The sequence below is a fragment of the Acromyrmex echinatior genome, chromosome 18, assembly GCF_024713525.1.
Source record: "Acromyrmex echinatior isolate Ae372 chromosome 18, ASM2471352v2, whole genome shotgun sequence".
Lineage (NCBI taxonomy): Eukaryota > Metazoa > Arthropoda > Insecta > Hymenoptera > Formicidae > Acromyrmex > Acromyrmex echinatior.
This window is the reverse complement of record NC_141869.1, coordinates 3,353,862-3,375,000: the sequence shown is the minus strand read 5'-3', so window position 1 is coordinate 3,375,000 and position 21,139 is coordinate 3,353,862. Positions and strand designations below refer to the sequence as shown.

The 21,139-nt window shown below is 38.8% G+C and overlaps 1 protein-coding gene across 2 annotated transcripts in view; it reads left to right on the top strand.

The window, feature by feature from the left end:
- Pdk1 (Phosphoinositide-dependent kinase 1) overlaps positions 1 to 21,139 on the top strand; it is a 384,329-nt gene that overhangs the window by 319,505 nt on the left and 43,685 nt on the right. Inside the window, exon 1 of one of the 2 annotated variants that reach the window (XM_087415473.1) lies at positions 8,450 to 8,512. The exons of the other annotated variant lie outside the window; for it this stretch is intronic. Within the exon in view, the coding sequence (XP_087271599.1) occupies positions 8,465 to 8,512 (48 nt within the window). The 5' untranslated portion in view covers positions 8,450 to 8,464. Of the gene's footprint in view, positions 1 to 8,449; positions 8,513 to 21,139 lie in introns of those variants that run through there. 2 annotated transcript variants of the gene reach the window in all.

Here is a 21,139-nt window from a genome sequence, read left to right as displayed (position 1 = left end):
CCGAGGATTTGTGCCACTCATCGCGATGACCGAAAGAATCACGCGCGGTGACCCAGCGCAACTTTATTACTATTATTACCCGGTGATGCATCAAACGGCGACGTCTTTACTTTGTGTGGCCGAGGGGAAAACTCCGCGTATCGAACTTTACACCGTGAAGTTTAATTTCTCGCGCGATTCTTCGCGGAACGCTCACACCATCTTCACGGTGAATCTTTGGACGCGCAAATGCTGCGAATAGTCTTGTTATTGTTAATTGCATGGAGGAAATGATTTTGCTGAAGCAAAAATGTAGCCAGATACAGATCTGAAAATGTCAAAATTTGTTTAGATTTTAACAATCAGTTTGAATGTCCCTCCTAAAATTTTGATGGTCTAACAAAATTATTTTCAAATCTATCTAAATTTTTGGATCCTTCAGCAAAATCGTTCTCTCTGTCAGTGTCGCTAATATAACATTGATAAATATAAACTTAATTAAATTATGAATTTGTAGTTAGATTGTGAATTACGACCAGACTTAACTGACATCGCTGCAATTGCTCATTGCCTTAATATTTACGTCATATATAATGTCGAATCTTAGATAGAATTGGATGTTCTCAACTTTACGATAATAATCTCCGTGATAATTGATACTTCAGATCTTAACGCTACTGTTATCTTTCGTTATGTACCGATGTTGACGAAGAAAGAGATTATCGCAATTTAATATCAGATTCGTTCGACGGGCCACTTAGCGTCTTAAACTCGAGAAAGATTCTAAGGAGCTTTATCACTATCATTATCGATCGGATCGATCAGTTGATCGGATACCCGCATTCTTGCCTCGTTGCCTACTATACAAAGCGAAAGGCTTCGCTTTTCGACAAGGCGCTTAATTTTCTCCGAAATTTACCTGGCGCCTCCATCTTCGACGGGTTCCGTAGATTCAAAGCCCGGGCGAAGAACCTAGCAATTTCCTTTACCACCGCTATATATCAATGCGCGAAATTCGTGGAAACCGTGAATCTATATTGTGCGAGATTGTGGATGCCCGCTGATCAAAGGGTGCCCCGCGAAAGTACGCACGATCTCGTGTGCAATCCCGTTCCGTCTCTCTCTCTCATCGCGCTCGCTAGGCACACGGTTAGGGGCAGTCTAGCGACTTTATTACTATCATCAACTATCAATATATAAATTGCTGGATATTGTGCATCCGTAATGGCCGACGATACCAACGGTCCCGGCGAGGGCGTTTTAAGCCACTTTGTTCGGGCGATCATAAACTCGGCAGAGAACGTTTTTAACGGTGTTATTACTATCATCATCGATTAATAGCTCAATTGATGAACGCCACGATGAATTCCAACGCGCAATTTTTCGAAGAGCTTCCAGCCGGCGACTTTCACGGGAAAGCCGATAATAATGAACTCTCCCGACCGCTAATTGATAACTCACGGCGAAGTCCCGTGAAGTCGATTAGCGTCCTGTTGCCGTGTTTTGCACGCGGTCGCAAAAATCGCGAAGTTACGGCGCGAAGTTTCGTCTGGGAGTATAAGTGTGCTTAACGACTTCGCCGCCGTTAAAGGTGTCGGAGTCGCGAGAAGCGAAGAGATGACCTGGCTTGAGCCGCCGATCAAAGGCCGAAGTCGAACGACTTCGCTTCTCGCAAAGACTTTCCGGCTCTTCGCGAGAGCCAGCCGTCCTTCCTCTTTACGTCCCTCGTGACGAGTATGCACCTTTAACGACTTCATTGCCATCATCATCCATCAATGTGTGGCAATCGATGGTAGCCGCACGTCTACCAACTGCCTTCGCTGATAAACAATCATTCACGACGACGTATTTAGCGACGCGTGACTAGCTCTCGATCGGGTACGTTTAATGATTCATTATATTCGCGAGAAAAGGATAATTCAACGATTTTATTACGTTATCGGTATCGACCGATTAATGACCGCCCGCTTGTAATAGTCGTCTTTTTTACCGTCCCAATTTGATTTACGGTCATTATCGCTCGGCTCGCACGAACAATATCCTCATCATTCTCATTTTGACTTATTCTACTTGACAGCCACTGTAGTTGCAAATGTAGGGCTTTGCACCCTTGTAAAGAACACGCAGAGATCTGAAAGATCCGATTTATGAATTATGGATCGTTACTTCCAGAAGAAGAGACCGATATCCTCTCGGCGCAATTTTTATTTTTATTTCTACTTTGAAAAAATATTACGAGATAACTTTTTTTTTTTTAGAAAATTACTTATTTACATACCTCTAAAAAATCATTTTTTATTTGTAAAAGAAATTTACATATATCTGCAATTCAGCATAAAACACTGACATAGATATACAAGGTATACTAAATATTACAGTGCCGATGACATAATCTTGTTGCATGACATTATAATGTCACCAAACATTTTTGAAAATTGGCAACGCTTTGCATACTGAGTATCTTGAATACATTTTCGAGACACGTGTCGTTCTATGTGTATATACGTGTGTTGAGAAGATGTAAATTTTCCGCAGTTATGATTGATTAGACGTTGATTGACATTGTTATGAAATAATAATTAAAATAGTTATCGCGATCTCGCTGCTGACCGATTGGCTGATCAACTAGACCGTAATTTAATTCGGAATCTAGCTCGAAGCGACTAACTCCTTGGCTATGAGGATCTTCGCGTGTCCTGGCTGGCAAGGGCCGCTCCTACCTAGACAGCATTCTCGGGATACCAGGCGTTTTCTTCGCTTTTGCTCCGAGCAAAACCGTGGCTCTCGTGTGTGAGGAGGGGGGAGGGGGGGGAGGCACATCGATGACGAAAGTGCACGCGAGATATGCGCTCGTGCACGGCAAGTGCAGCGAACCTCGCGTTCGTACCTCTTGAAGAGACAGCGCGAGTGTCTTACCGAGCGTCTTGAATACATTTTCGGAACGAGACACGTGTCTTTCTGTGTGTGCGTGTGTGCAGAACAAAAAATAAATAATAACTTGGCAAATCGGAATTGACCAAGTCATTGTTTTTAAGGATATATCAGATGTATAGTCTCTGCAAAAAATAACTAGAATTGATAATTTATATTTTGAATATAAAAATGAAACAGTTCAGTAAGATCAATATTTTGTTTAATAATACAATTTTGTGATTTAAGTAAAAATTTTCTTATTTTATTTTTTTTTTTTGCAACATGTCTTCTTATTCAAATAATTTCTGATCTAAATCATCGCAAATTTTTTGTATTACCTACTTTTAAAAACAACATAAAAAAAAATCTATAATTTTTACATTAAAAATTTTTTTTTATGTTAAAAAATACGTGTAAACATTTTGAATATTAACGATAAAAAACTACAAAAATTATTATGAATATTTAATGTACTAATTGCGTCATACATCACAATTATATATTCACCGATGATATCAAAAATTATTGTATAAATACGTTGTTTTTATAATCAAAATATCAAACGGCCTAGAAAGTTCAGCAGGTGATCCACGTGAAACGTGTTAAAGATCTCAACAAGGTATTTAAATAATTCGACACACGCGACAGTATAATAAAAATACATTTATAGTTAACAATTATATATATTTTATATGAGTGTATGTATACACATAATTTAGCATCCCTATCTTTACCATATATCTACGTATAATTATAAAAATTATGAAATATTAGTCGGTGATTCCGCGAAAGCTTCTATACGCTGTGATATAAATAAACCTGATGTTTCGTAAGAGAAGGTCCTCGGGGTACCTCGGGGTACTTAAATTAGCGAATACGAATAACAACCGCGCTGGCCATGACGGTTAATGGCGCGGGACATGTGTCACCCGCGCCAACGTTGGAGAGTTAACGTTGACCGAGATTCGCCGTGGCGGCGTCACGACGAAAAACAGCGTTCGGATATGCGAAACCGCATCCGCGCGTGCCAGGTTGGTGATGCTAAATGTATACGCGCGTGGCGCCTCGGCATTTTCCTCGTGCGATTAAAATGGGAGCCGGGGGAGGAGGGGAAACGAGGAAAGATCGTTTTCTGAAGAAAGAGCGAGACGAGAGAGAAGGGAAAAAGGAAAAAGATTGAGAGAAAGAGCGGCGGACACATATTACTCGCGCAGGTCACGTTCCGTGTACGAGCGACGCAATCAAATGGGACGTTTGAGTTCAGCCGACTCCTTCGAAATGCTCGCGGAGAAAACAGCGAAGAGCGACAGCGGCTAGAATCGCGACGGCGATTGAATGTCAGCCACGCGCGTGATATCGAGTGACTCTGAATTCTCAGCGAAAACAAACGGCGGCTGTGAAGGCGATCAAGTCAAGCGGTCGCTCGCATGGGACGTGTAAGCAATGCACCGCAGATATGTCACACGTTTAAAACGTTTTTTATACAAAAAGCTATTGTTCGTAAATGTACGCGACTTTCGATCTTACTCGTTTCCGTAAACGTGAGTTTCACTGAAATGGAAACAGAGAGTTCTCTTCGACCTGCGTGAAGGAAAAAGTAAAAATAATATATAAAGGATGAAATTTAAGTCAATTCTTTGAATTGAGGATGACAACATTTTGTTATATTTAACAACTCAATTCTTTGAATTGAGGATGACAACATTTTGTTATATTTAGTCTCCAAGTGTGTCAAAATGTTATTTTAATTTTTGAAGTATAATAGTTAAAACAACAACCATGTCTAAATCTATTTTTATGGGTTGGGTTACTTATGTTCAAAATAAACAGATTCATACTAAAGTATGCATTTAGTAAATAATGAACTAAATTTGAGTCAAATTTAATCTTTCTCTCTTGTAATTATATTTTTGTTCCCTTCATTTACAATCTTTTTTCTTCTCTCTTTTTTCTTCTCTCAGTCAAGTTTTTTATGTTTTAGGTTTGCAAAAAATATGGAAAAAATTCATAAGATTACTTTTCAACATTTCTATATTACATTAGCAAATAGTTTCCTCAATTGTTTCAAGAGAAGAAATTGAACCCTCCTTTATCGAAAAAAATGATAATAGAATTTTTGCAAAAAAAAAAATTAGTTTGCAAACAGAAGATTCATATAATGTTAATTAAATTGTTTAACTTTATTGTTTTAATTAAATTAACGACATATTTATTAGAAAATAGTGGCGACCTATGCATGGAAGGAACAATTTTACTAAAAGATCCACAATTTTACTGGATACAGAAAATAATTTGAGTTTGTTGGAAATTCAAACTGGTTACTCATATCAATATTTTTTATAACATTGCTTATCATTTTTTAGTTTCCAATTATGTTGATGGCTCAACAAAATTATTTTCAAAATTATTTTGAACTTGTATTTAGCAAAATTGCAGATTTTTCAATAAATTATTCTTTTTATGTAAGAGCGATTAAAAATAATTTAAATCAAGTATAATTTGACATTATAACTCAGAAACATTTTTCTCAATGTGCCAATTTGATATGAATTTAATATTAAAATTTGATTTGAATTTAATGAAGCCGAACAGAATTTGTAGTTCATAACTTAACGATGTAGAAAAATGCGAGAAAATATTGAGATGTCGACATATGATTTGAATCACACATTCTGAAAAATATTGCAGTATAAAAGCTTCGAGTATATCTGATACTCGTGTTTGTATCGCTCATGCGGAACGCACGTAAAATTCCTATCTACCGCTATGAGCCGCCGAGTTACGATTGTCGCGGAAACGGTTAGGATTAGAAACGCGCATAATGAGCACCTCGTATATATTCCGACCTTATCCACTACCTAAAACATACCGCAAACGCGACGGTATTTGAGAACGGTGTATGCGGAAGGCGAAACCGCCGCCGCTCGCGGCGGAATCGCTTACGTCGACGCAAATCATCGTGACGCAGAACGTCCTCGTCGTCCGCGTGCGAGCGCGCGCAGATATGCCTCGACATATCTGATAAAATACCGATGCAATCGGAGACGCCACGCGGAGGAAGCACGTAAACGCCGTAACTGCATTTAAATATCCGCCAAAGCAAACGGAGAGCCGATGTCATCTGCGTCTTCTAGCCCCTCGAGTGAGGAGAAGGAAGAGGAAATGAAGGTGGAGAAGTCGCCCGATTCGCTCTCCTCCCTCGAGGTCGTCGAGAAGAAGAAATACATCAGAAGTCAGCGAAATCGGGATCGCCGAGTTTGAGTGCGCGAGCGAATCTCGATATGCTACGTAAGATCTCTCTCGGCATCATCCTTGCTGGAATGCGCGATACTGCAACCGGCTTGTAATCCGCTTCTCCGTGCGATACATTGCAAGCAGGTATTATCGTACGTTGGACTTATCACAGGTGGCATTTTTAACGTCGCTCTTTCTCGAATCCGAATCGGATAGTGAGAGGTCGACGAGATTTTTCGCCGGAATAGAAAATATTACACTTTCTCAGGAATGAATATTAGAACTGGCGAAGTAAAAGCGTGGAGGGGAGACACATCGCGTGCCGTTCGCAGCTTCGGTTGCAGCGTGTTCGTGAAAAGGAAGCGATACGTGTAAACTATAGATAACGTGGCCGGCATAGGAATCTCTCGTAAGAGAGACTCCTTCGAGAGATCGCTGTCTCAGCACGGCATTGCGCTGTGCGAGCAACGAAGAAATTTATATAACGATCTCTCGAGCGAGCGCTCGATCGTTCGTATCGAATCCGGCAGGATATACACGGGACAATTTAATTCGTCTGCAGAGAAGCTGAATCAATTGATTTTCGAGAAGAATGCACTGCAAGATATTCTGGGCAAATCAACAGGAATGGCATTTTGGGGACAAACACAATTTCTGGTTGTGAACCAAAATATCATTTTATTGGGCCCTTTTATTAGGGGTCTAATAATAAGTGAAAGACTGATAAGAATAAGTCAAATAAAAGAATAAGAGAAAGTATAATTTTAGTTTCAGTCGACACGGATCTTGGTGCTTAATAATAATATTCATATGCAAAGGAGATACAATTTTTACGTTTTTGCGATCGTTAGGGGATTTTATTTCTATATTTTTTTATGTATTTTTCTTTATGAAAAGTGAAAATTACCATAATAATGATGCTACACTCAAGGAAAAATTGGTACATTGAAGTAAAGTTAATAAAATCCTTATTCGCATTGTTACGAAATCGTTGTCAATTATACTCCAATCATTTAAAGACTAATTCAGAGTTGGATCAATTTTATTTCAATGTATATTAATTTTTCCTTGAGTGTAGTGTTATTATTATGATAATTTTCAACTTCCATAAAGAAAAATACAAAAAATGTAAAAATAAAATGATTCCCAAACGTTGGCGAAAAAAGTTATACTCTCCTTTGCAAATACATTTTTTAGTTCTATAAACTGAGCGCTGATTCGATTAGTCGGACTTTAAACGCAATCACAAACTGGAAATAACATCACAAATTACATTGACCGTCAATTTAATAATGCTGCTAATAAATATCTTAATAAAACACTGCAAAAAATTTATTGCAAAAAATATCATCTCGCGAACTTGGATTTCTCTCATAATTCCTTACGGACGTCTACCAAGTCGACTACCGAGTATGAAGATATTTGTCGTAATAACCAGTAACTAATAAGAGAGAACGTTATTTTTTACATTCGACAAATTTAATTGACGCGCAATTTATAGAACAGAAAAATGTTTTCACAAATCTGTATATGAACATTATCAGACATCAAGATCCACTTTAATCGAAAATAGGACGATGCTTTCTCTTATTGATTTAATCAGAATATTTTTCTCACTAGGTCAATTTGATATTAGAGACTAATAAAAATTAATAAGACTTAAACGGGACACATTCGAATTGAAATAATATGTATGCCATACTGATTCGTTCTCTGTTTCCGCTCCAGATTCCTCGTTACTTAAAACACAAAGGATATGTAACGCGCGCGCGCGCGCATGAAAAATACTTCCTCTTGTCATTCGCACATCTTTCGCAACTCGAAAGTTTCCTGTTTACTCCGTCGTAGCGACACGCGATGCGGGGATAATTGTAATACGAGAAAAGCACGTGATGCGCCTTAAAAACGAAGCGCTTGCCGACTTAATCGCCCGAGTGCATCTTTTACAACTTCGAAATTTTCCTGTTTACTTCGCCGGAACGCGGAGCGACAGCCACGGGAATAATTTCAATAAGTGTCTCGAAAAACATTGTCCTCGGGGAACAATCCGTGCTATTCGTGTCAATTAGCGTCGTGCTATAGCGCAGGTGCACGTGCACCCGCCTACTCGTTCGGTGCAAGTGTGAAAAGGTATGCACCAAAGGCTGAGGCGCGGGACGACCGGTACTAATTACTGCGATGCAAACGAAGCCACTTTGAGTTTGCTCGGAATTTAATTGCGAATGAGCCGATCGCTCCGTTAACGCTTTCGAGGGATCGAGGTCACCGTGGGATAAGGTGAATAGTGAATCACGACCGGAAAAAAAAAGATTTTATCCGGACATTTTTACGCTGATTCATGAACTGGACTATGAAATCAGCGTTAAGAAATCGTTGTATTGAAAAGGTAAATACGAAGTATAAATAAGAATTAATAGATACTTAAATAAGAATTAATAGATACGTATAGCAGAAAATGGTTTTGCTGAAGTAGTAATTATCTAAAAATTTAGCTAGATCAGATACAAATCTGAGAATAATTTTGTTTGGATCATCAAAATAATTATGTACGTTCAAACTGGTTGCTAGAAATGTTACAACTTTTTGCAGCATTATTATCAACGTTTAAGCGTGTTCCAGATAAATTTTTTTTTTATGTGATTCATTGTAATTATTTTTATCTGGATCCGCTCTAGCTAGATTTTAGAAATTTTTAGATCAGCAAAACTGTTTTTTTCGTATAATTTTCCCACGAAAGGGTAAACTTTTCTAAGCGTGAATTTTATATACAATATTTTTTATTATATACATAATTTTTTTTTAATTTTTTTTATCATCTTGCAAATATTTTTTAAGTAGATATTTAATTAACCAGTAGCTTTTTTAAACTTGAAATCTTTTTTAAATTGGATTAAATTTGAAGTAAAAACTATTCTGCGTCCGCGTCCACTCAGCGACCAATTTTTTGCTTACGTTCGTACCGCGCAATCTCTCAGAAGGCTGATTAAAATTTCGCGAGTTAACGACTAGTCTCTCATACTACGCTGTATAGTCTCGTATCGCACAATGTGCTCTTCTTGCTGCCGTGCGATAGGCTCCTTTGCAAAAATATATTCCCACAACGTCGGCATCGCGTTTGATTACACGTCCGGTGCGATCGTTTTGACGGCAGGGTGGATGTGGGGAGTGATGGAGAGAGAGAGAAAGAGAGAGAGAGAGAGAGAGAGAGAGAGAGAGAGAGAGGTTCCCGGGCCGGAGGTGGACCTGTGTGCGGTATCATGAAAGGCGCGATTACCCTGGCGGCTGATTGGCGTTTACCCTAGCACCTTGTTATTTGGCGAGCACGCATCGATGCGTGCGCGCATATTAGCTGCGCGTCAGAAAACTACAGAATACCGGCCGCATACCGACAATGATGGGACTCGAGTACGCTGGACTCCGTTGCGAACGAACCCCTCATTCCCCCTCATCCTCGTCTTCGTCCTCGTCCTCGTCCTCGTCCTCGTCCTCGTCCTCGTCGCCATCGTTGTCGTCGTCATCTTTCCGCTCGGCGGAAACGCGATGTCGTTCGTCGTTCTCCGCGGGGTCTGTTGCTCCATAGTCGCGCTCTCGAACGTTGGCCTCGAATAACTGTCCAGGAATGCTGCAAAAGACCCGCAAGGCATTCCGTGCGAGCCGCGCGCTATAAGCGATGCAGAAAGCCGGCTCCTCTCTTTCCGACATCGCTACTAATTATTTGTCGTTCTATTGGTGACGGCCGATACCGTTCGGTACATCGGTCCCTTGTCATTTCAAGTGCGAAACGTTACACTACAATAAGAAAAACTTGTGCGTCAGTTACCTGAGAATGAGTAACACACTTTTGCAAATTCGAAGCGACTACAATATTGCGAGCATACGTTGAGCGAAAAGAGTGGTTGCAATTATCACAATTTAGCTATATATTTAGTTTATAATCGTTTTTGGTGTCATTATATATTTTTATGCATTATTTATCTTTTTGATAGAACTTTAAATATAATTATTATTACTAACATACTTAGGCAATAATAATTATAAACATGGAATTTTTAACCATAATTATTTTATCATGTATTTATAATTAAATAGAGATTTTTCTCTCACAATTAGTGTAGTATTTTAATTATTGTAAAAGGAGGTAATTTTTATTCAAATTTTGATAATGTCCAGATACATGTTTAAATCAGGACAAAAACGCTTTAAAATTATTCTGATTTTCGACATGCATGCTGTCAATAAATATCAGTGTGAATTTATAATTCGTACACTTCATATTCTATGTTAATATTAACACCAACATAGTGAGAATTATATAGACAGTGTGGAGTTAAATCCACACTAATATTTATTAGAATTTTTCTTAAATTAGGCTGAAGTTATACCGATTGAACCAAAGTATCTTATTTTACAATAATGATATTAATGATACGCAGATTTAATTTCGTATCTAACTGTTTGCTGTATCCTGACGATATCGGGAACTCATCCATGTATTTAAAGTTTACCAAGCAAGACGAGAGTGCGCGAGAGACGCTGCGCCGCGAGGGAGAAAATTGACTTGCGGAGACCACAATTTTGCGAATACCGTCACGGTCGAAGCGTACGTGCGTCTTGTATACATCGCAGATCGCATGGATATAATAATATCGATATAAACCGCGGCGGTTTTAACGCACCGCTAGAATCGCGTCTCGGTGAGACGGGAGAGAAAAACCGACCGCCGCCCCGTCGTCCGTTGACCGTGGATATAGTTTCAATAAAAGACCTCGCGTATAACGAGACTGATTTGTCAAAGCATTTGGTTGTACGAGAAACTGCCGATAGCGTCGACCTGCGGCCACCGTATGCGGGTATTATTTATCTGGAACGCAACAACGACGGCGCGGCGCGGTGGCGACGACGGCGATGCGATGGTGCGGTATAGAAATGCATCGTGTACCGGATGTGGCTTACGGGCTCTCGTATAAACGTACTACGCAGTGAGTCCTCGTGGTGAACGACCATCTGACTGTACTGTCGCCGACTATATGGCGGTATGTATACTGGTTCCTGTACGCGGCGGACATTGTTGGTTGCACCACACGCTCCTCTGACGCGTGCAGCAGCCAGATGACGTGACGAGTGGAAAATAGCCCGACGCAGCGAGCACATGCAGCGAGAGGTGGTAGAAATTGCGAGAGGTTGACGAACGCGTCCGCCCGCGAGAGAAGGAGCGAGAGAGAGAGAGAGAGAGGGGAGGGGAGGAGAGGGAAGAGAAAGATAGTGCGAGTTGGGATGATGGCAATGGAGGGCAGGGAGAAATAGGCAGAGGATTCCGGAGAGGAAAAGGAGCGAGCGTATTTATTACGTCCCGGCGTTTGTTGAGAATCTTCCCGGGAGGAAAAAGAGAAGCGTGCCACCCCATTCGTTCCTGCAACGTTAGTTCGCATCTTCTAAGCCAGCGCTTGTTAAATCGTTGGAAAGACCGAGGGATCTGATTTCCCGCGAATATCCGCCGTCTCTCGCGGGAGCGAGCTCAACGTGAGCGCGCTCACGTATCGGAGCTATTAAATGATCGCGCGCGATGTAGTTTACAGCATAACGGTTGTGCGAAATTGGAACGGGCGATTCGCCTCGCGCCTTCCTCGTCGGGATGTATCTAGTTGTCGAGCTGGGCTTTTCGAGAGATGTCGAGAGATAAGGAATAGACGGCCAATAAAAGAAATGAAAACCAGAGTGTTTACTACCTGGAAAAATCTGGAAATCTGGAAATCTGGAAACCTGGAATTTTCAGGAGATCTCTCTTTCACCATTTGAAACTCAAGGATTTTTATGAAATTTTATCGGTACTCAGAAAAATGTTTGCAATTTTAATGTTGAATTTAAATTCTATCTTTTTTTTTTTGAAAACATTGTTGCTTCCATAATTTTTGCTTGATAGTACAAAGTTTTGCATTAGCGATAATATGTATAGCATACATATATTTATATACATTCTCGTGTGTCTCGTAAATTTTTATAAAAAGATAAGAATGAAGTAGAAGATATCACAAGCACAAAAGAGTAGCTCATTGATATTGCAGTGAGTCTTCCTTATATTTATTTTAGAGATCTGCAGCTCTAATTGTAGAAAAAGATGGATACAGTTTCGTGAAATCTTTATCTTTTATTTTGTAATATATAATATATTGCATATATCTGCATTACTTGTATTCTAATTGATTTAAAAGTTATACTAAGTTAGTGCATTAAGAAGTCCTCTAATCTTATCTGGAATTTTAAATAAAAATACCTGAAAAATCCGGGAACTCTTAGGGAATCTTCTTACAAGATTTCAGTACGTATCCCGAAAATAGAATAACATGTGTACGATAATATTCTTATAAAATTCTTAAAGAATTTTGTGTCTCGGAATGATATTTTTAAAAAAACATGGAAAGAACAATTTTGCTGAAGTATCGAAAAATTTAACTAGATACAGATAAGAAAATATTTTGTTGGTTTATATTAAAATCCAAAAATATGTAAAAGATTGAAGCTAATTGCTGGAATGTAACAATTTTTTGCAACACTTATTTTTTTACTATGTTTGAGTTTCTTATATTTTGATAGTCCAACAAAATTTATTTCAGGTTTACATGTAATTCAATTTTCAGTTATTTTTGCAAAATCATTTTTCTTGTAGCATTGCGAGATATTCATAATTTTTGAAATGACTCTTGTCGGAGAATTGAAAAATAAATCCCCTTGTCAACTAGAATGTCAATTATAAATTCAAAGATTTATCATTAAAAGCAAAACTATTTTTTATCTTGACACGTTTCTTAAATCAGACATATTCAAATTCGAAGGTTAGGGAAGGAATGTTGCTTTTCGAGTCTCGCTACGACTTCGATGACGTCACGACGATACGTTGGCAAAATTGCTACTTTGTATGCCCACGTTTGAAACGGTTGACAACAGGACGTTTTTAATTTAACCGCCACTTGGCCGCTGGAATGCATCCGAAGACACCGTATATTCGACAGATCTCAGACCGGGATGGACCACTGAGAACGGGGAAGAAAATCGAAAATGCGGGAATTCTCCGCCGAAAGGTCAGCCATATCCTTCGAATTTCTCTTCCTTACATCGAAACGGAGAGACACGCGCGTGAAAAGGTTTCGTATAATTTTAACATACACATAGCACATCGCCGTGTGAATTTAGATTCGTGTGATGGCAGCTCAAGCATCCGGATGCTCTTGTCGTAAACGGAAGTAAACAAATCGCGCCGAGATATTCTCGACTCTCGAAATTATCCCGATACCTGGCGAGCGACGAATCAGCATACGCTTTCCCGACTTTCGCCCAGTTTCTCAGTTAATTATCGCGAGTCTGCGTTGTTAATATTGTTGATATCGCGAGCCGCGCTAATCGCAGCTCACAAAGTACAGTTTGTCGAGAATTCTTCAGCTTTATCGAGTTTTTGTTATCTTGATACTTTCGAAAATATAAAAGAAAATTTTGCAAGCGTAATAGAGTAAAATGTATGTTCTCCAGAACTGACGCCAAAATCTGTAACAGATTACTAATGGGTTTATATAAGATTTAATTTATGTTAATTAATCCTAGCTATCACTGTCGAATGTAATATTGCTGTATATAATACTTACAAGGAAATAAGTCACTCTTATTTAATATATTACAAATTTTTGATACATTTCACATCTTTAATGACAAAATATTTATAATCTAAACTTTGATAAATGTAAATAATCTAATTATTAACTTAAAAGAAAAGAAAGAATAAACATATCATATTTAATCTTAAAACGGATATGGAGTACATGCAAGTGAATTACATAAATTTTGTGTGTGTGTGTGTGTGTGTGTGTGTGTGTGTGTGTGTCTTCTTTTAGTAACAAAACTACTTCTAACCTGTAATTACTTATCACGCTCTCTGTTATAACAAACGCTGATCATCACAGGATCCAAACTAATATATGACAAAGAATTTTTAAAAACTTATCTTTGTTTGTCTCAACTTTTAGTATTGTAGATGGACTTCCTAATGACCATTGAAGATATAGCTTAAGTTCAATGAACTCTCGCTTATCAATAGCATTTTAGGATTTAAAGGTACTAATTAATTTCAACCAAAATGACATAATTTAGAAAAGGATGAATATTTATATCTTAAAAAGACTAATCCAAATCTGCAGATGTATGATATGAAGAAATTGATAGACTTTTAATTTTTGTATTAGGTGTTGGAATTAATTCGTAGCGTTTTACAAGTGATGGGAAGTACTTTCATTAATGTATTTTTTAATGCTCATGTGAAATAAATAACATTCTTTCATTAAAAACGCTACGAATTAATTCCAACACCTAATAATATAAAGAAAATTGTTTGATATTTTTGACAAAAAGATTTATAATTATGTCCAACAGACAGATTTACCGTCAACTCTAAAGAGTTAAGCATTTATATCAACTTCACAGCGATAAATAATTTGATAATTATATAAACATTTTTAGAATAATTTAATTACGAGATAATAGACTTTTAACGTCAAATCTCTTTTGATCCACTCGAATCGGACGGAACATATTTAGGAGTTCGAGGGTGCTCCTGCGAAAGAGGCTTTATTACCGAAATGAGCTGTTTATCTATAATTGCTACAACTATTAGAGTCCATTTAAATCAAGCATAATTCCCCGTCATTCTCTAAGCGACTTCACCTGCTCACGGCGACGTATTACGTCACGAGAGAACCTTAGGGCTGCAGCTCGTGAACTCCGCGAGAGAGACCTGACGGAAATAGCTGATCTAACTCTCTTAGCACCGCGAGAGACTAAACTCGAGAGTTGTACCCCGCGATGCTATCTTTACTCTTTTTCCCCCTCATCAGGCCTACGAATGCATTTTAAGGTCTCATTCACACGGAAACTCAGAATCCCTAATCGCGCGTGTTTCCTCGCTTCCTTGCGTCATCCAAACCACTCACGCGTAAACGGACCGGAAATTGGTGAATAGAATCCGCTATTAGCTTCGCTAATGCATTGTCGCCTTCTATTTTCAGATCGCCGTTAGAGACGCGCTTCATATATTACCACACCGGCACAATAACACGGGCTGTACTGACTGTAAAGTTTAAGAGCCCACTCCAATTCCGTATCACTAACAGCGATATATACGAGGGACATCGGGCTTGACTAATGGTTATTAATTCTCGTGTTATGTCTGGCGGACATAACACGAGAGAATTGACGCAACAGTGAGCGATCGCAAGCGCCAGAAATATTCGCCGGGCGAGCCACACGTAACGTGAATTTGTAGTCGTCATCGTCGTCGGGTCGCGTCTTGTTCGAGATTGATCGCCGATATTTTCGGCCCCGACGTTTCGCGAACTGTTAATCCACGAACGCTAATCAGATCTCGCGTTTGCGAATCATCGGGATCACAGTCCATCGCAGAGCCGTTGTGGAAGTCGCCTCTTCGCGTTTGTCTCGGCTATGTTTATGCCCCGCGTCGTCGTCCTCTGGCATCGAACCGGATTTATCCGGCGACGCTCTCCGACTTGGTGGTGCATCGGCTGCTATACTCTCGCGCGACACCTTACTCGACTTGGCAAGACGACTTTTCCTACGATAAATATAGCGACCGTGCCGTGGTACACTCACGCCGTTCGGCAGCCGATGCCAACAACACACGACGGCGCGACGGCGTCGTTAATATGCGGGAAAGGGGACAGTAATCAGCGAGATTGTTCCTTAAAGGATTGACATTTCCATATCGGAGAACCTCCATATTTCCCGTACGAAACTAAAGAAAATTGAAAGCCATGCATTCACGTTCCGTGCGCGTTCCTTATACACGAATTGTTTCCGGACGATGCATCGACTTCCACCGCTTTTCAAATTCAAACTCCTTGTGTTTAACCTCATCGATTTTTTTTTAAATCGTTCATATATTAACTATATCATTAACAAATATATTTATATATAGTTTACGTATATTTGATTACATTAGTTTATAAATTTTTTTGAATAATTTTTAATGTAAGAAAAGAAAATCTTTTCAGCGCATTTTGGGACGCTAAATTTGAAAATTTCATCAAATTTTTAATATATATCATGTCATATTTTTTAAGATACAACTCAATTTTTAAGATTTTAATTTTTCTTTCCGAATAATTTGGGGACGACAAATGATTTTTAGGATTTCGTAACAAATGATGAAAAATATTATCAGTAGAGAGTATTGAGAAACAAATTACGCGACTACTGCGGCCTCAAATACATAAAACTGATCTAAAGTCATAAAAAAAAACCAAATTAAATGCTCAACATTTCTACTTTATTTTCTAATTTCAATAACTTTGCTCTATTGAAGAAAAAAATCGTTTTTTTTTATATCTCAAAACAGAATCAGATAAACAGATTTGGGCTTAACATTAAAAATTATTCTAAACAGTCTTTATATACAATAGTTTTTGCACATAACTTTGTAAACTAATGTATTATTTTTATATAACTTAAATTCTTTTTCTGCTTTTAAGGCTAATATTTCATGTATCGTACAAACTTTTTCAACATGTTGATTGGCTAAAAATAAGGCAGAAAAATCCGAGAATCTTTCTATTTTGCAACCAATCAATGGGCTGGAAAAGCTTTGTCGTACGACACATGAAATATCAGCTTAAGATTATTTCGATATGAAATGGTACGTAATCGACGATACAAAATAATTACTTTATCGAATGGTGTTTCTCTCTCTTCTTTTCTTTCTTTCATTTTCTCATTCTCTTCCTCTCTTTCCCTCCCTGGTTAGCTCTCATATGAAATGGACCAGGAAATATCGCTGTCTGGCTGGCATTTCGAGAGCGAGCCGGACTCGCTAGGGACCGAGTACACGAAATAGATTTTCCAGTAGGCCTTATCTCTTTATCTGTCGTCTAAGCCGTAGCACACGTTCCTACACGGTGACACATAATTTCCCGCCGAACGGTTGCGCCAACAACGGCACCGAGCTTTTCCGTCCATCTCCACTTCCACTCTCCCCACGAAATGTCTGTGTATTATATACGGTTTTTCATTTTCCTCCCTCATTCTACCGCGTCACCGGGATCGCGGGACTCGAAGGCTTTGTTCGCAGACGATCCGTCCGTGAGAAATTTAATTATGCGCGCAAAAAACCCTGGAAAAGAAAGCCCACCACGGATCCCGGACGGGTCGAGATACTTGCACGAGCGCTGCACCCCGCCTTTTTATTCTATCCCTCTAACAAAATTGCAAACCGGCATGATGCACCGTAACCGGGTGGTTTTTTTCTATCGGGGCCCCGGCGGACTTCTTGCCTCGCTTAAGCGGGCGCGCGGCACCGCGGCGAGATTGTTAATTAATTTTCAATTTTACGCGACTCCGATCGTGCGACTTTGCCGCGCCGGTTTGCCGGATTTTGCAGCGTAACGCGGCAATTTTCAGCTGCATTCAATATATGTACGTGCGTGCGCAAATAACGTAGCGCGTTGATTAACTGTTGCAACACGTCGTACGATACTATTTCATAATATCGCCGTACAATTTAATTTTTATTCTATTATATGTGAGCCTACTTTATGCACACCTACGTGTCCGCCAATTAGCATTTTAATCTCGACTTTCACGTTTGATTATGCGACCTGAACGTTTCAATAGTCGTATTATTCTATTATGTCGCATATATAACTTTGTATTATATTATTATATAACTTTAGATTGTCCCAACTTTATTCAAATTAACAATTTTATTTGATTTAAGATCAATTTTAATCCACTTGACTATTTGAATTATTTGGACTCGACTATCTAAATTAAAATTTTCACGTTTAATTGAAGGAATAGCCTCGAATGCATTAGAACGATTTAATACGAGAGTCTTACAAATTTCTAAGGTATTCCTTTAACTAAAGGATATTCCTTTAATTAAACGCGAAAATTCTAATCCAGATGTTCGAGTTCAAATAATCCAAATAGTCAAGTGGATTAGAATTTGTCTTAAATTTAATGAAATTACTAATTTGAATAAAGTTGAAACAATCTAAAGTTATCTGAACGTAATTGAATGCGGCTACAAGTTTTAATTCCCTCTCTCGTCTCTTTGGCGAAAAATTAAGCAAGATTTAATCAAGATACATTGTGTGGACCAATAAAATTTTCTAGTACGTTTAATCTAATCCACATCTGCGCGCTGTCCGGGAACTTTTGTGTCTGAGGGGATGTGGAAATTTCTCGCAAACAAGAAAACTAAATTGGTGCGCCTTATGACCGACCGGCCAGTACCGATCGACCGGAATCGGGTGATAGCGCACGGAGAATGCAGGGAGTTTTCCACTGCCGGAGATAGCCGCGCGCGATAGGTGCCTGCTGCGCCGGAGAGCCGCGGGACGCTGTTTATTTTTCAATTGGTGATTTCCGAGAGAGAGAGAGAGAGAGAGAGAGAAAGACTCGGTACGTCTCTCCACTTTCAAAGGCGAATAACATCCTGTTTTCGCAGGCGATATCGCCTCTTCGCCTCGACAATGATGCCGCGCATTCGTCGCGAATCGTATCACGGATTGCGGTCGAACGGAGTCAAGAACCCAAGTTAGAAAGGTTACTCCGTTAATGTTCGACATGTTCGTTTTTGTTCGGATATAAATCCGCATTTTTGTTATGCGAGATTAGATACACGTAGAACCGACCGCTGCTGTCGTCGTTCAATGTGCGGGGGAGTAACTCACTATAAAGTTGCATCGATTGTGCAGTGAATGACGTCACACATTTTTTTTTATTGCAATATTATTCAATGCCGTAGGCACGATTGACATTGTTGGCGGCATAATCGAATCCTATCTGTCCGCCCACAATTTTATCTGAACAAGCACTGTTCGTGAAAACGTATCTGCGTTACACGATTTCCGCCACCGGAAATATTCAGGAAGCTAATGGAATTTTCTGATATCAAAGTAAACGTGCTCGGCTTTACTTCAGAGCATAACAAGTGTGCTCTCTCCTTCTCTTTCACGTGATTTCATATTATTAAATCGTTCGTGGAGCAATTTGGAGATCCACCTTGTGAAATGCTTGTTTTATCTAGAAGATATCTCTCTGATGTTTTGAAACTCTGATATATATCTAATCTTAATTTTTCATAAACAAGTCGAATCACACAGAATTTTCAATGTAATCCTTCGATTATTTTGTGCATTTATTATTGCTCCCTTCAAAGATGAATAATTCAAAAAATTAAGTTTTCTACGAAAGAAAAACTATTTCTGAACTTGACAGAGAATTATAGAATAATCGAATAATATCAGCAAAAAGAATACATTCTTAACCTGATCAAACGTTATATATTTTTGTTATTTTCATTTCACAAATCTTCAAAAAATACTATTCTTGAGCTGTGATAATTTTTCAAAATAAAGTTAAGTCAGTTCACTTTTGGTGACTGATAGAATAATGTTTACCTAACTCATTCATAGTAAAACCTCGAAAATTATATATGTTTGAGTCACTTTTAAATTAAGAAAGCGATGTAGTTTTCAGTCACCCCGTACAATTGTATTATATTTCCGCTATTAATCTTATTTTTTTATTCCTCGCTTTATTATCTTTCTTCATATCTGAGATTGTGCAGCAGTCTAGTGCTCTGCAGCTTTTCTTCTTCGTTCTACGAAGTTTGCTTTATACTTCCTACATACCGTCGAAGCTTCAAAGCAATAAATCGATCTCTCCCTATCCTTAATTCTCCTTATCGAAGTGGCTGTGACGCGTTCGCCCTTCTTGTCAGAAGCCATCGGCACCTATATCCACCCACGGAAAGGCAGCCTGCCACCAATCGAGAATAAGATAAGAGCCTCTCGCGTTGCACGCTCGCAGGAGAAACCGACGTGGGAGGAAGACTGACGGCCGACGCCGTCAAAGCTCTCTCGCTTACGTGAATGGCGACGCACGCTTTCGTCATGACGACCGCATGACGCGAATGTCGTCACCAACGAATGATGGGCGACCACGAGTCGCACGATGCATCGCGATGATACGTACCCAATGGAAGATTCATCGATAAATTATCTGTATCATCGATCTCTCTTTTTTTTTTATTTTTCTTTTCTATTAATTTCATGTTTTTTTCTTGTATTGCGCTCATAATATATCACTCTGACTCAACAGTTTTTTATGTGGAAATTTTATACGCTTGGCTAACTCTTATCGCTTTAGAGGATGCATCCTGAAATGCATAATAAATAGTGATTAAGTCCGTCTTATTTCTTTCTACGAAGTATTTAAAATATTTATTTTCTTTCGTGAATTTACAATCTTTTTAAGGGATCTCGTACTAATGGAAAAATGGGTCTCGGTGAAATTAATTGGTTTTCACATATAATGCAGTATAATGTGATGAAGAAAAAATGTCATAGACACAAGACTCAACGACTGGATTATTGAAGTATGCTGTATCCAAACTGTAAACTTATGTTCACAGAATACGTTTGTTATGTAAAATATTCATTATTGAGCTCTGTATCTATGATATCTTTTATTCATCACGTTACAAGCTGCACTATATGTGAAAACCAACTCGATTCACCGGGATTAAATTTTCTATATAATTAGTGCGGGATCCTTTATTATTAAAATTATTATTAAAATTGTTGCCATTACTATTATTGTCAAGAAAACGTCATTAAAATTATTGTACTATTGAAAGAATTGATTGGATCGTTAGCTGTTAGAATCTCCTGAATGTCATTCTACCGAACGTTCTTGGGATCATAAATCCGTGGCTGTTATGCGTCGCGGCGACTGTGGGACTTTTACGTCCCATTGTGTTACCCGTGACAATCAGAGGCGATAAAAATATGACGGAAATATATGACGTGTAAGTCCAACGTTTCACACGATGACGTTCGCCGAAACTTTTTATCCAACGGCGTATTTAATTGTCCAATTTCTCGCCATGGTTATCCGTCAATGATTATAGCACTTCGAGTGCAAGAATATTGTTAGATGCACCGCGAGCTTC